The sequence below is a fragment of the Tupaia chinensis genome, unplaced genomic scaffold (genome assembly GCF_000334495.1).
Source record: "Tupaia chinensis unplaced genomic scaffold, TupChi_1.0 Scaffold000359_1, whole genome shotgun sequence".
Lineage (NCBI taxonomy): Eukaryota > Metazoa > Chordata > Mammalia > Scandentia > Tupaiidae > Tupaia > Tupaia belangeri.
In genome coordinates, this window is record NW_006159855.1 from 1,819,690 (window position 1) to 1,832,716 (window position 13,027).

Below are 13,027 nucleotides of genomic sequence, written 5' to 3' on the forward strand. Positions count from 1 at the left end.
GCCGCGGGCAGAAGAAACCTGGGTAGTGGCGGCCGTCAGCATCCCGGCTGGTCTCGCACAAGTGGGGGTGGTGAGCCAATGCTGAAGAGAGAGGCCAGGGGGCTGGAGACAAGCAGATGGGTCTGTCCACATCCTCCCAGCCCCTTCTGAAGAATAAAAAGAATCAGCCCCAACTGGATGAGCAGGCTCCCTAGAAACCCTTAGCACCTGCAGGGCACAGGGAGTGGGCATACCTGAGAGAGAGACCGGCAGGCCAAGGGCCCCCCAGCTGGAGAGTAGCAGTAGCCCCAGGCATGGGCCTGCCAGCAAGGGTCCTGGCCTCCTCTGGAAACCCATCAGAGGTCACCTCCACCTCGACTCCGATCCTAGGAACCCTGGCATCTCTCTTTCTGAACCATCACTGTGGACAGTAAGGAAATAAAAATCAAAACCACCCTCAGGTCAAATTACCACAAACCTGAAGCTTCTTATTTTTTAAGAGAGAGATGGAAGTGATGGCGTTTCTTCTGCTGTTGGAAAACGTTGGAGACTGTGGCTCCAAACTGCTCGCGGTTTTCTGATCCAAAGTGGGAAAGACTCAGGAGGACCAAGGACAGAATGAGGGATAAGAGAGAAATTGAGCCAGTATCCCGAGAACAGAGTATTCCGAGCCAAAAACGTTCTCCCTCTACCTCCTCTCTGACTTGCAGGCTGCCGGGGAGGCCTGGGAATCCTGGCCATTCCATTTCAGGTTCTGGAAACCTCAGTTTCAGCGTACAGAGCTTCCCTCCTTAACCCCGGCAACGTGGCCACCACCAAGACTAGCTGAAAACCAAGTGTGAGTCCTTTCACTAACTTTTCCCCTGAGCCTTGTCTCCTCAGCTCGCAGCCAAAACACAAACGCTACCTGTCTAATTGGAGTCTACTTAGCAACTAGCTAACCCCATCTCGCAGGGAAGCTCTTTGGGAAGTCTCCAGATCTCTCGCTCCTCAGACCTAATAGCTACCATCCTTAGGACAGTGAATTTCTCCAAAAGGCCCGAGGCCAGCAGGGTGAAACACTACTCCAGTACCTACCCAGGCCTGACACCGTGCTCCCAGAACAGCCCAAGGTCCTTGCAGGTGCCAGAGGACTGGAGCAGGAGCACTTTTCCCGCACAAGACTGCAATGCAAACTTCACCCCAGCTCTGAGAACGAAGGCTGTTTCTGCAGAAATACCACTGCTCCCTGCGAGCCTAAATCTCAAGCGGTTAGGGCTGCTAGTGTAGGCTGCCTGTGCCCATCGCAACCTGGCGGGTCCCTGTAGGCACAGCTGTCTTTAGAGCACATTGAGAATTTTCAGAGCTTTCATGGGGCGTAGAAGCTCCTCCTGGGAAAGAGCTGTCTCTGGCTCTGAAGTGAGATGAAGTGCCCTTTATCCACAGTCCCACAGTTCCCCGAGCCATCTGGCCGCGACCCTGCACACTGTGAGGTCGCTGCCTTATTTCTTGTCTGTCTTCCCCCATCCTAAGGCTCCCAGAGAGCCAAACTATGTTCTTCCTGCATCCCCGGCAGAGCACACTGGACCAGGGCCTGCGATGCCGAAGGCAGGTCCCCACACAAGGAAGGCGTCTGGGTAAGATACAGGTGCAGCTGGCTGGAATTAGGGACACCAAGATTCCCCCAGGCCTCCTAAGCGCTAGGGGGCGCTGGAGACGCTCCGCCTGGGCCTCCCGGGACCGCCGTCGCTAGCCCCACGGCGCGATGGGCTCCGAGGCGGCCCAGCTGCTGGAGGCAGCAGACTTCGCGGCTCGCAAGCACCGACTGCAGCGACGAAAGGATCCCGAAGGGACTCCCTACATCAACCACCCCATCGGTGGGCGCGCCGGGCAGGGAGCAACCGCTGCAGCGTCTGAGGGGGTGGGGACCGGGAAGGGGATGCGGAGGGTGTGCACCTCTGAGCGCCTACGTAGTACCAAGCTTTGAGCCAGGCGCTGTCCTGTGATGTGCTGCTCCAGTCTCACTGCAGCCAGGTGCAGTAGGCATAAGTGTACCCTCTGTACGTTTGACACCCAAAGAGGGTTAAAGACTTGCCCAAGGTCACCCAGCTATTGAGGGGCCACATCTGGGTCTCCAAAACCCACCACCACACGTCGCTTCAGGGCTCCCTCTGGTCTGACTGCTCTTTGCCCCCCACCCCTAACCCTATCAGGTGTGGCTCGGATCCTGACCCATGAGGCGGGAATCACTGACACGGTGGTGCTGCAGGTAACTTTCCATTTTCTCTGCCAGGAGGCCAGGGTGGGGAGCAGGGATCCCGTTCAATGGGCACCCCGTGGCTGGCATGGTAGGGCTGAGTAGAAGCCTGTCCCCAGGCGGCCCTGCTCCATGACACCGTGGAGGACACAGACACCACCCTGGATGAGGTGGAGCTGCACTTTGGGACACAGGTGCGGCGCCTGGTGGAGGAAGTGACAGATGATAAGACACTGCCCAAGCTGGAGAGAAAGCGGCTGCAGGTGGAGCGGGCGCCCCACAGCAGCCCCGGGGCCAAGCTGGTGAAGCTGGCAGACAAGCTGTATAATCTGAGGGACCTGAATCGCTGCGCCCCAGAGGGTACGCTCCCCCATCGCCTCTATGGGCAAGGGGAGGGATGTCCGTGTTTTGAAGACACAGGTTGGTCAGTTCCCCTGGAAAAAAGCCTGACTGTTCTTGTCAATTCCCCAACCTGATCCTTCTAGACTGACCACTCTCTGGTCGACTTTCCAAGGTAAAAATCCCCAGCTGGGCCAGGGGGAGGTTTTTAGGACATATCAGGAACTCTTTCCTTGGCCCTGCCCCATGCCCATCAGGAAGGGGGCCAAAGGCAGTGCCACTCTGGATGTCACATGAGCAGGCTTCTGTCTACTCTTTGCAGGATGGTCAGAACAGCGGGTCCAGGAGTACTTCGAGTGGGCAGCACAGGTGGTCAAGGGGCTTCAGGGAACAAACCAGCAGCTGGAAGAGGCTCTGAAGCAGCTATTCAGGGAGCGGGGGCTGACACTCTGAGCAGTGCTTGCCACCCCCAGAGTGGCACAGATGCCAACCGGGCCCAGGCCAGGCGGAGCTCATTCTCCAACCTTGTGGTGCCTCCTCCTGACCTCCTTCTGTCCTTCACTCAGGCCAAAGACACTTCCATTTCCTCACACGGAAGGTCTCCCACCAACTAAACTGAGCCCCAGCTGTGGGAATCGGATGTGCCCCATTCATTTCCGGTGTACTCACTGCCTCTCCCCAAGTCGTGGGTCTGTTTGCTGGTTTTGCATGGTGGGGTCTCTGGCTCCTCAAAGACTTGGGCTTGTATAACATAGTTTATGAATCATTGTGGAAAATAAAGCATTTGGGGTAAAAGCTGAGGTTGTCACTGCTCTTCATCCAGCGTGAATGGGGGGCTGGTAGGCTGGCTACCTGCCTGCCCTCCATCAGGGGTCCAGGTGTATGAGCCCTAAGTTGGCTTCCTCAAGTTGAGTGCCTCAACTTCTCCAAGCCTGGCCTCCTAATCAAGATCTGTGGTGTACGCTTCCGGTTAGGTTTTACGTGCCTGATGGAGCCTGATGCGTAGGTGCTCAAGAAATAAACTAGGGAGACGAGGAGATGGTGTGATGGTTACATCACTGGACTCCCACATAGTCGATCATGGGTTGAGTCCCAGACCCGGCAGCTTCAAACTCATGCTAGGCACATGTATGTAAATGCCCAACATCCAGAGAGGAGAATGGAGGAAAAGGGATTGTGGTGTGGCCATCCACCCCCAACCAACCATGGAGGGAGAGGGTGGGGGCGATTTCTCACTTTCTGTCTGTCTGGTGGGCACATGTGCTCTATAGCAAAAGTCTCTCTAAGAAAAAAAAAAAAAGAGAGAGAGAAATAAATAAACAAACAAACAAACTGGGATGATGGGTGCATTGGAAAAGAGCCCCACCTACTCCTGGCAACTTTTGCTGGGCATAGAGAGACCCCAGCACCAATATGAAAGAGCCAGTGGGGGATTGCCCCAGACCACAAACTGCAGCCTTGCCTTGGGCCCACCACTGCGAGGACCTTGGGTGGCCAGGCAACAGGACTTCCGGGAACCTGGAAGTGGCCCCAGAAGGCCCTGCCCAGTGAGACCAGCAGTGGGCAGAGCCTGGAATTGCTTGGCCCCGCCCAGGAGAGGCTTGGCTGGAGGACTTCATTGAGTCCTTCTAAGCAGCTGAGGCTTCCGGGCTGCCTTGAAAAGCTGAAAAGCTGTTGTTTGGGGAAAGAGAAATTGTTAGGTGACTGGCTGCTTGTTATTGGATCACTCTAGTTATTTACCTGCGTAAGTCCCCAGTGTGGGACTGTGAAACACTAGAGGAAGGGAATAAAAAAAAAAAAGTTATAGAAAACGACTTTCAGGATGGTCCCAGATAAAGGAATGATCCAAATTCAGTGCATTCCATTAAAGGCAAACCAGGGTATGGTACGTTTGGAATATTTTGTTTTTAAATAAATTAAAAAAAAAAACGCTTTATAGGATTACAGGACTTTTTACTTTCTTCCTCCCACTTAAGAAATATACATATTATTAAACTTTAAAAATAAATCTAGGGGCTGGCAAGTGGCATGGTAGTTAAGGGTTCTGGACTCCTACATGGCCATTCATGGTTTGAGTCCTGGACCTGGTGGCTTGCTTTCTCACTTTCTGTCTTTCTCTCCCTCTCTCTCTCATTTTGTCCCTCTCTGGTCAAATTTAAATAATAAATAAATAAAGTTTAAAAATAATTGTAAAAAGGAGAAAATACACTTAAAAAAAATCTAAAGGTTGGAGTCACCAGGTGGCATAGTGGTTAAGGCCTTGGATTCCCACATAGCCGATTGTAGTTGAAGTCCTATGGCTTGAAAATCACAATAAATAAATACATTAAAAAAATTTTTTTTAAGTTAAAAAATATAAATCTAAAGGTTTTTGTTTTGTTTTGTTTTGTTTTTGCCAGAGGGTATATGTGCTTATGTGCTTGCCAGAGAGAGAGAGAAACTCCTCTGCTTCCTCCGGACAGGTCATGCTATAATCACTTCATTTCTCCACCCCGTTGGGACTTTGGGCATGCGTGCACCTGGCATATTTTTTAAGCTACCAGGGAGGGATTAGAACTGTGTACTTGGCACGTGAGATCCAGCTCCCTTAACCACCAGGCCCCAAGCTGGCCCATATTTTTTAAATGATTCTTTAGGTGCCTATATTTCCCCTGTACTCTTCTTCAGAGAACTGGTTCTGGTCTCCTGGCATCCCTAGGTCATGCCTGCTTACCTGTCCCATATGGACTTGGAAGTCCCAGTACCTACTATCCTGAACTGATCTGCTCCTGAAGTAATAGCTTCGGCCTCTACTCATGCCTGTAGCTGTTCTATTTTCAGTTAAAGGTTTCCTTTTGAGTTTGACTATGTTTTCACGTTTCTAAGATTTATTCAGGATTCCTACGTCCTGGAGTCAAGGGGGCAGGATTATAGGTGTGCCTGCTTTTCTAGGTAGAATGCCTGCTTGTCTTGGTCTGTTTATGTGCTAGAACAAAATAGCCAACCCTGGGTAAGTTTTCAAGAACAGAAATGCATGTTCTCACAGTTCTGGAGGCTGAGGAGTCCAAGATAAGGGGCCGGCAGTTTCGATGTCTGCTGAAGGCTGCTCTCAGCTTCCAAGAAGATGCCTTGCTGCTATGTCCTTGGGGGGATAAACGCCAGGTCCCCACATGGTGAAAGGGACAAAAGGGCAATAAAGACATGAGTGACCCATGAAGCCTTAGAAGGGCCTAATCCCATGAGAGAAGCCCTCATGACTCATCACCTCCCGCCTCCCGTAGGCCTCAGCTCATAACAGGAGAGCACTGGAGATGAAGTTTCCATGAGAATGTTGATGCGGCTCTCACTTTTAAACCTCAGCACCAGGTACACTGCATGGAAATGCCATGTCCTCTCTACTGAGTGGCCTTCTAAGGGCCTACCAACTTAATGCTATGTCATGTTTTCAACTATCACATTCCAAATGCCAAGGAGCCCTCATTCGTGACACCAGGTCCCCAACCCTGTGGGCTTCCTGTGCCTAGACCAACCAAATTTCATGGATTTCACTTTCAACTCAGGTTTATTTTCAATGACCAAAGTCAGGAGCGAAAATGGGTGGAGACTCCATGCAGACCCACTTGGGCCTAGTCAACTGTTAGGATCCTAATTCATTCCCCACTAGCCCCACTAAAATTGAAGTCTGTCATGAAGTGTCTAGTCTCTTTCCCATCATCCCTTCTTACTGTGAGACTGGCCCCTTGAAATGTTTGGCCTTCGTACACATTTCTGTTGAAGAAACAAGAGGTTCAGTTTGGAGACCCCTATTCTGGATGGCAAGTCTCATCCCTATCACCCTGATTTCCCTTCAACAAGTACACAAGTCTTGGGGCCAGCAGGTGGCATGGTGGTTAAGGGCGCTGGACTCCCAAATGGCCAAATGCAGTTCGAGTCCTGGACCTGGGGTGGCTTTCTCTCTCTCTCCCCCTCTCTCACTCTGTCCCTCAAATTTAAATAAATAAATGAAGTTAAATAAAATTAAAAAAAAATTTTTTTTAAAGTGCACAAGTCTTTTCTCTCGCCACAGTGACACAGAGCAAAACAAGCAGGTGAAGTTAAGGTTTCATTAACGATGCTCTCTATGCACAGGTCAAGGTGATACTCACCCTGTAGGCAGGCCACGTTAGAACACTGTCTGGGGCTGGCTGGCTGTGCTTGGAAAGGCCTGCTTCTTTAGGCTGCCGAGTCTGCTTTGCTCTTCTCGGTCCCAGCTGGCCCCTGCCCTTCCTTCTTCGTGGAATCTGGATATAGGTGCCAACTCTGGGGTCCAATGCCTCTCCTCCCAGGAGGTGCAGGGATGCAGAGAGGGAAAAAAGTCCATCAATTCCCAGAGCTGGATCTTGCTTCTGTGTTGTCTCCTGGTTTAAGTGTACCTCTCAGAGCCATGAGACCTCAGGGTAAGCTCTGTGGTAAAGGGATTCTGTTTACCTTGGAAGTTTGGCCTGTTTTCAATCATGGCCTGGTGTGTATGTGTGTGTGTGTGTGTGTGTGTGTGTGTGTGTGTATGTAACAATTATTTTAGGGGGACCAACAGGTGGCATAGTGGTTAAGGCACTGGACACTCCCACACGGCCGACTGCGGTACAAGTCCCAGACCTGGTGGCTTGCTCTGTCTCTCGCTGGTCAAAATTTTAAAAATAAATGAATGAAATTAAGTAAATAAATAAAATATTCTATAAAAAAACTGAAAAGAAATTATTTTAAGGGCTGGCAGGTAACATGGTGGCTAAGGGTGCTGGATTCCCACATAGCCAACCGTGGTTCGAGTCCCAGATCTGACGGCTTGCTCACTCACACTCACTGGTCAAAATTGAAAAATGATAATAGATAATTCTTTAACAAATTATTTTATTTATTATTTTTCTGATTTGACCAGAGTGGTAAGAGAGGGAAAGTGAAAAGGGAAGCCACCTGGTCCAGGACTCAATCTGTGGTCAGCCATGTGGGAGTCCAGCACCCTAACCATCACACCATCTGTCAGTCTGTGGCCTGGTGTTTAAGGGAGCTGGGTCTCACATGGTCAACCATGTGGTTCTAGTCCAGGACCCAGCAGCCTGAAAAACATACCAGGCACTGGATACATGTATATCCGTGCCGAAAATCCTGAAAGGAGGGAAAGATAGAGGAGAAGGGATTGGGGCATGGTCGTATCCCCATGATGAGTGTTTTCTCCATGGGCCCCCTGACAAATTAAAAAAAAAAAAAAAAGAAAAAGGTAGACCCATTTCCAAAATATGCATGCACAAGAATCACCCAGGAGCTTGTTTAAAAAACGCAAATTCTTGGGGCCGGCAGGTGGCATGGTGGTTGAGGCGCTGGACTCCGACATGGCCAACCATGGCTCAAGTCCTGTACCTGGTGGCTTGCTTTCTCACTTTCCCTTTCTGCCTCTCTCTGGTCAAAGTTGAAGAATAATGATAATAAATAAAAATTTAAAATAAATAAAAATGCAAATTCTTTGTCCCCTAGCGCAGAGACTGGTTCAGAGGCTGTACCCAGAAATCAGCCTCTTCTCCTATTCATGAACATAAGCTTTTCTTCTGTTCCTGTGTCAGCCTCAGGGCTGACTCTGGTGCAGCAGTGACACCTGCTCGTGTGGAAGATACCAGGTTCTGTTCACCAGTCAACGTGCACACAGAAGGTGTGTGTACCCAGGATCCTGGTTGGCTGGCTAGGGGCAGGGGGAAGGTGGTGCGAGACCCTGCTAGGGCGCTTACCTCTCTCATCTCTCACAAAAGAAATAAAACAAAATCCTTGTATATTTCACCAGCAATCTGGTGATTCTGGATCACACCTTGAGCAACAGTGCCTCAAGTGGTCTTAAAACGCTGATGTTTGGGGCCAGCAGTTGGTGTGCAAGTTAAGGCACTGGATTCCATATGGCCAACTCCGTGGTTCGAGTAATGCTGGTAGTTTAAAAATCATGCCAGGCATGTGTGTGTGCTCCAGATTCCAAGTAGAGAATGGAGAAGGGACTGCAGTGTGGCCGATCCCCTGGGGGATGACTTCTCACTTTCCCACTCTCTCTGTACCTTTCTGGTGAGCACACATGCCCTATAGCAAAAAAAAGCTAATGCATAGGATTAAACAGTATAGTTCCTGTCAGACAAATAATTTCATTGCACATCTAAGACCTTTCTGAAGATATTATCCTTTATTCTGCTAACGTCCTAGGGGCTCACAGGTACTCCACTAGCAAGTACATCCTTTACTGAGGTGGCGCTGAGACGTCCCAGACAGCTCTCCACATTCGACACTTCTCCCTGTGATACCGGCAGGCTTCCATGTGAGCACACCCTTGTGTGACCTGGAGGGTGTCTTCAGGCAGCTCCTCCAGTGGCTTTCTCTAAGAACCTCAAACCAAGCTTTTCTAATTGCACTCCCTGATTTGTGTGCTGCAAATTTCTCCCATCTGCCACATTTTTGTTCTAACCTTGATATTTCGTATCATACAGAAACTTTTTTCTTCTTCCCTTTTTGGTGATAAAATCTGTTCATCTCCCTCATTATCTTTGACCTTCATCTTATATTTAGAAAAAACCTTCCCACATCAGAAGTATAAAAATATATTTTCTGGAGTACATTTGTAGTTTTCTTTCTCTCTATATAAATATTTTTAGATTTTATTTAACTTTATGTATTTACTTATCTTTTAAAATTTGATGAGAGAGAAAGTGAGAAAGCAAGCCACCAGGTCTGAAACTCAAACCATGGTCAGCCATGTGGGGATCCAACACCCTTAACCACCACGCCACCTGGTGGCTCCTATATATATATATTCCCCCCCCAACTAATTTTTGTGGAAACTGCGAGGTAGAGATCTAATAACTAGTTCTTGCAAAGTACTTTCTGTTAAATAATGTCTTCACCCCCTCTTAAATATTACTTTTGGGTGAGCAGGTGGCATGGTGGATTAAGGTGCTGGATCCTACAGGGCTGACTCTGGTTTGAGTCCCAAAGCTGGCACCTTGAAAAACATGCCAGTGCGTGTACGTGTGTGCCCCAAATCCCAAGAAAATGGGGGAGGGATGCGGTGTGGCCATTCCTCTGGGGGGTGATTTCTCACCTTCCCTTTGCTGAGTACAAGCACCCTATGGCAAAAATCTAAAAAAAAAACCAATTTATAAAAAAAATTACTTTTATCCTCATGAAATTCCTGCACACCTGAGTCTATATCTGCCTCTTTATTCTGTCCCATTGGTCTGTCCTGTTTCCCCCAGGTTACACTGACTGAGTTTACGGTAGCGAGTCTTCGGGGAAATGGGGCAGGACGATCGCCTCTCACTCCTTCAGCACCACCCCATGATTCATTATCACAGACAGAATTGTCTTAGTCGTCTCATTTTGCTCTTCCAAATGACCTTCGGAACCTGTCAAATTCTAAAACGTACTCAATCTCGTGGGAACTGCACTGACTTGATAGGCTGATCTGGGGAAGACCAAAACCTTTCCAGGACCATGATGTGTACCACTGGGCCACCTTACAGGATGCTCTTAACAGGGCTTCACCCGGTTTGCCTACCTTTCACCGTCAGCATGTTTATTGTCCCCACAAATAGCGATGACGACGATCCTTCCTCGTCTGCCTCGGTCGCCTTACGGAAGCGGTTAGCGGTGCCAGGCCTGCCCTGGGCTAGTTCCTGACTTTCATGAGAATGCCTGTGGTGTCTGACTCTTTAAAATGCCATTAAGTGGTGGTTTCTCAGAGAACTTTATTTAGAATAAGATGTTTCTTTTTAGTCTTAATTTACTAAGAGTTTTAATAAAGGGGTAGATTTGAAATTTTACCAGAGATTTTTTTTTCAGCATCTATAGAGACTATCATTAAAATTTTCCCTCTTAATTGAAGCTGAAAGGAAGGCTTACAAGCAGCCACCCTGCTGTCTCCAGTCTGCACACCCCGTGTCCTCAGGGCCAGGGATCGACCGCTTCTGCAGGAGTGACCACGGGCGGGGCTGTGAGCCTGGCTGCATGTACTGGGAGCCTTCACAAGCTACCCATGCTCTTGGGTCCTAGAGACCTCACTTTCTTTGCAGGAAAGGAAATAAGCCAGGACCAAACCCCACGTGACAGAAAGGCGCTCTTAGGACAGTGGCATACACGGTACAGGGACCACAGAGGAGCTGAGGAGGGTGAAGGACCCCCCTATACTCCCACTGCCATCCCACAAATCAACACACGGACCAGGGGCCCAGTTCAAGATCAGGGTTTGGGTACCTGGAGTACCAAATCCTCTGACCTCTGGCTGGGACAGTCTCTACCGAGTCCTTCCTGCCACTCTGCAGCCCGAGCCAGGACGTGCAGGTGAGCAGCTGGCACAGAAAGCAGCAAGGCCTGTGGGCTCTTCGGCGATACCGGGATTCCTTCTGCTCCACTCACCCTGCCAGCTCTGGGTCCCCAGCCCTCTCCTCAGACAGAATTGTCTTTGTATTCTCCTAGTTTTGTAGTCACCCCAGGACTCCTTAAACCCAGCTTGCTTCCAGGGACCCTAAAGCTTAGCCTCCTTGCCTGTCTGCCCTGCTTCTCCTACATCCCTTTACGGGAAAAGGACAGGTACCTGAGCCCACGCCCAGCTGGGCGGCCACTCACAAGCTAAGGCCACGCTGGCACTGCACCCTCCGACCAGGGCTCCTCTCCCTGATCGCACCAGCATCTGCCCTGTCTCCCCACCACTGGGCTGTGGGTTGCCCCAGAAAACAGAAGCAACAAGCAACAGAAAATGAGGGCCGAGCCCAGTCGGTCACAGTTCTGACAGGCAGATGAAGACAGGGTCCCCAGTGCGCCTGTCACACCGGTCTGGATGCTGAGGGGCAGTCTCGGTGACGGACATCCTCTCTAGGCCAGCAGAAGCCCTAACCCAAGCGGAGGCGGAAGGTGGCAATCTCCATGGGCTCCACATAGATGTCAGTGCTGTTGGAAGGCGCGGCCAGAGGGTACAGCAAGGTCAAGGAGCTCGGCTGCAGGAAGGCCACGTCCAGGCCGTGGAAGAGGCTCCCCAGGGCAACCTGTGCAGAGGAGAGAAGGTGCAGAGCTGTTAGGAGCCAGTACACTAAATAACATGGTTCTTTACCTCTTTAACAATCTGGCAGGGGGATCAGCAGATGGCGTACTGGCTGTGTCGCTGGACTCCCATGTAGTTGACTACGGTTCGAGTCCCGGACCTGGTGGCTTAAACTCAGGTGCATGTGGATGCGTGCCCGAGATCCCAAGAGGAGAATGGAGGAGAAGGGATGGTGGCATGGGTATTCTCCATGGGGTGTGATTTCTTGCTTTCTGTCTCTCTGTCAAGAGCACATGCCCTGTAGCCAAAAAAAAAAAAGTCTCTGAAAAAAAAAAAGTCTAGGGACCAAATGTGGCGTGGTGGTTAAGGAGCTGGATACTCCCACATGGCCAAGGAGAGATTTTCACTGTAGGGTGCGTGCGCTCGCCAGACAGACAGAGAGAGACATAGAGACAGAAAGTGAGAAATCACCCCCCAGGGGGGATGGTCACGCCGCAATCCCTTCTCCTCCATTCTCCTCTTGGGATCTTGGGCACACACGCACACGCGCCTGGCGTGAGTTTTAAGCCACCGGGTCCGGGACACGAACCGCGGTCGACTACGTGGGAGTCCAGCGACATAGCCATTACGCTAACTGCTGGTTCCCAATAAATAATTCTTTAAAAAATAAAATCTGATGAACACTATGGCCCTTCCTCTGCTGCAACACATCTTCACACCCATAGGCATTTGCATCCAGTCTCAGGGGCTTGCTGGGATCTGCTCGACCCCGAAGGCTATCATCAAGCTCAGGGCAGGAACCGTGTCACTGGGTTGGGAGCTCTGTGAGGACGGGCACTATGCCCGAGTCACTCGTGAAGCACCAGAGCACAGCAAAAGCTCTGGATAGGGGCATTTCTTGGTGCCCCGACACAAAGAACAGAGCTTACAACGTTAACAGCAGGATGGTGTTTGGCTTTTCACTTCTGGTGTTTTCCTCTGTGCTTCGCAGAGGTCCCTCCTTGGGGATACAGCTCTCACTGCCAGGCCTCGGGGACGCTGGAACCCAGGTGAGCAGAAAGCCCGGAGAGACCCTTTCTTCTCCCCTTACCCGCCCGACCTCAGCTCTGGCTCCGGCATCCTCACCTTGGGGGCTACATCCCTGCCCTCTTATCGAGGGCTCCCTGGCCCACACCCGGCTCACCTTGCCTTGGCTTGTGGTGCAGTTGAAGCCCAGGTTCTTGGCCTCCAGGCCGCAGTCAAAACCCTTGCGGTGCAGGATGAGCGCGGTCTCTGCCGAAGGCAGGGTATCCTCCTGGATGGCAGATGGCACAAAGGGCATGGGGGCCCAGGGCCCTTCAGGGCTGGGGGAGGCAGTAAGGGCAGGGGGGAGCCCGCGAGGGCGAGGGGCAGCGAGCGCCGGGTCCGGGGGTGCAGAGCCGAGTGGGCACTCACCTCAGCCTGGAGCGTGCGCA

General features: G+C 50.9%; 2 protein-coding genes and 1 long non-coding RNA gene across 4 annotated transcripts in view; 1 reads left to right on the forward strand and 2 right to left on the reverse strand.

The window, feature by feature from the left end:
- Positions 1–1,318: 1,318 nt before the first annotated feature.
- On the forward strand, positions 1,319–3,401 carry HDDC3 (HD domain containing 3). Of its 2 annotated transcripts, none has more exons than XM_006152832.3 (4): positions 1,319–1,835; positions 2,172–2,227; positions 2,410–2,575; positions 2,877–3,401. In XM_006152832.3, the coding sequence occupies exons 1-4, from the start codon at positions 1,724–1,726 to the stop codon at positions 3,005–3,007; spliced, it is 465 nt and encodes a 154-aa protein (XP_006152894.1). In that variant the 5' UTR covers positions 1,319–1,723; the 3' UTR covers positions 3,008–3,401. The 2 variants fall into 2 exon arrangements, with proteins under 2 accessions (XP_006152894.1, XP_006152893.1); XM_006152831.3 differs by having other exon boundaries at positions 1,668–1,835; positions 2,335–2,575; positions 2,877–3,395.
- A 2,143-nt stretch (positions 3,402–5,544) lies between these two features.
- LOC114008589 (uncharacterized) lies at positions 5,545–7,069 on the reverse strand. Its single transcript, XR_003550101.1, has 2 exons — positions 6,679–7,069; positions 5,545–5,675 (listed from the first exon to the last, which is right to left on the reverse strand). It is a non-coding gene; the product is annotated as an uncharacterized LOC114008589 (long non-coding RNA).
- A 3,190-nt stretch (positions 7,070–10,259) lies between these two features.
- The window catches only part of MAN2A2 (mannosidase alpha class 2A member 2), a gene marked incomplete in the record, with an annotated part of 23,576 nt that continues 20,808 nt past the window's right edge, over positions 10,260–13,027 (reverse strand). Inside the window, 2 exon segments of the mRNA XM_027773561.1 lie at positions 10,260–11,577; positions 12,757–12,867. Of these exon segments, the coding sequence (XP_027629362.1) occupies positions 11,425–11,577; positions 12,757–12,867 (264 nt within the window).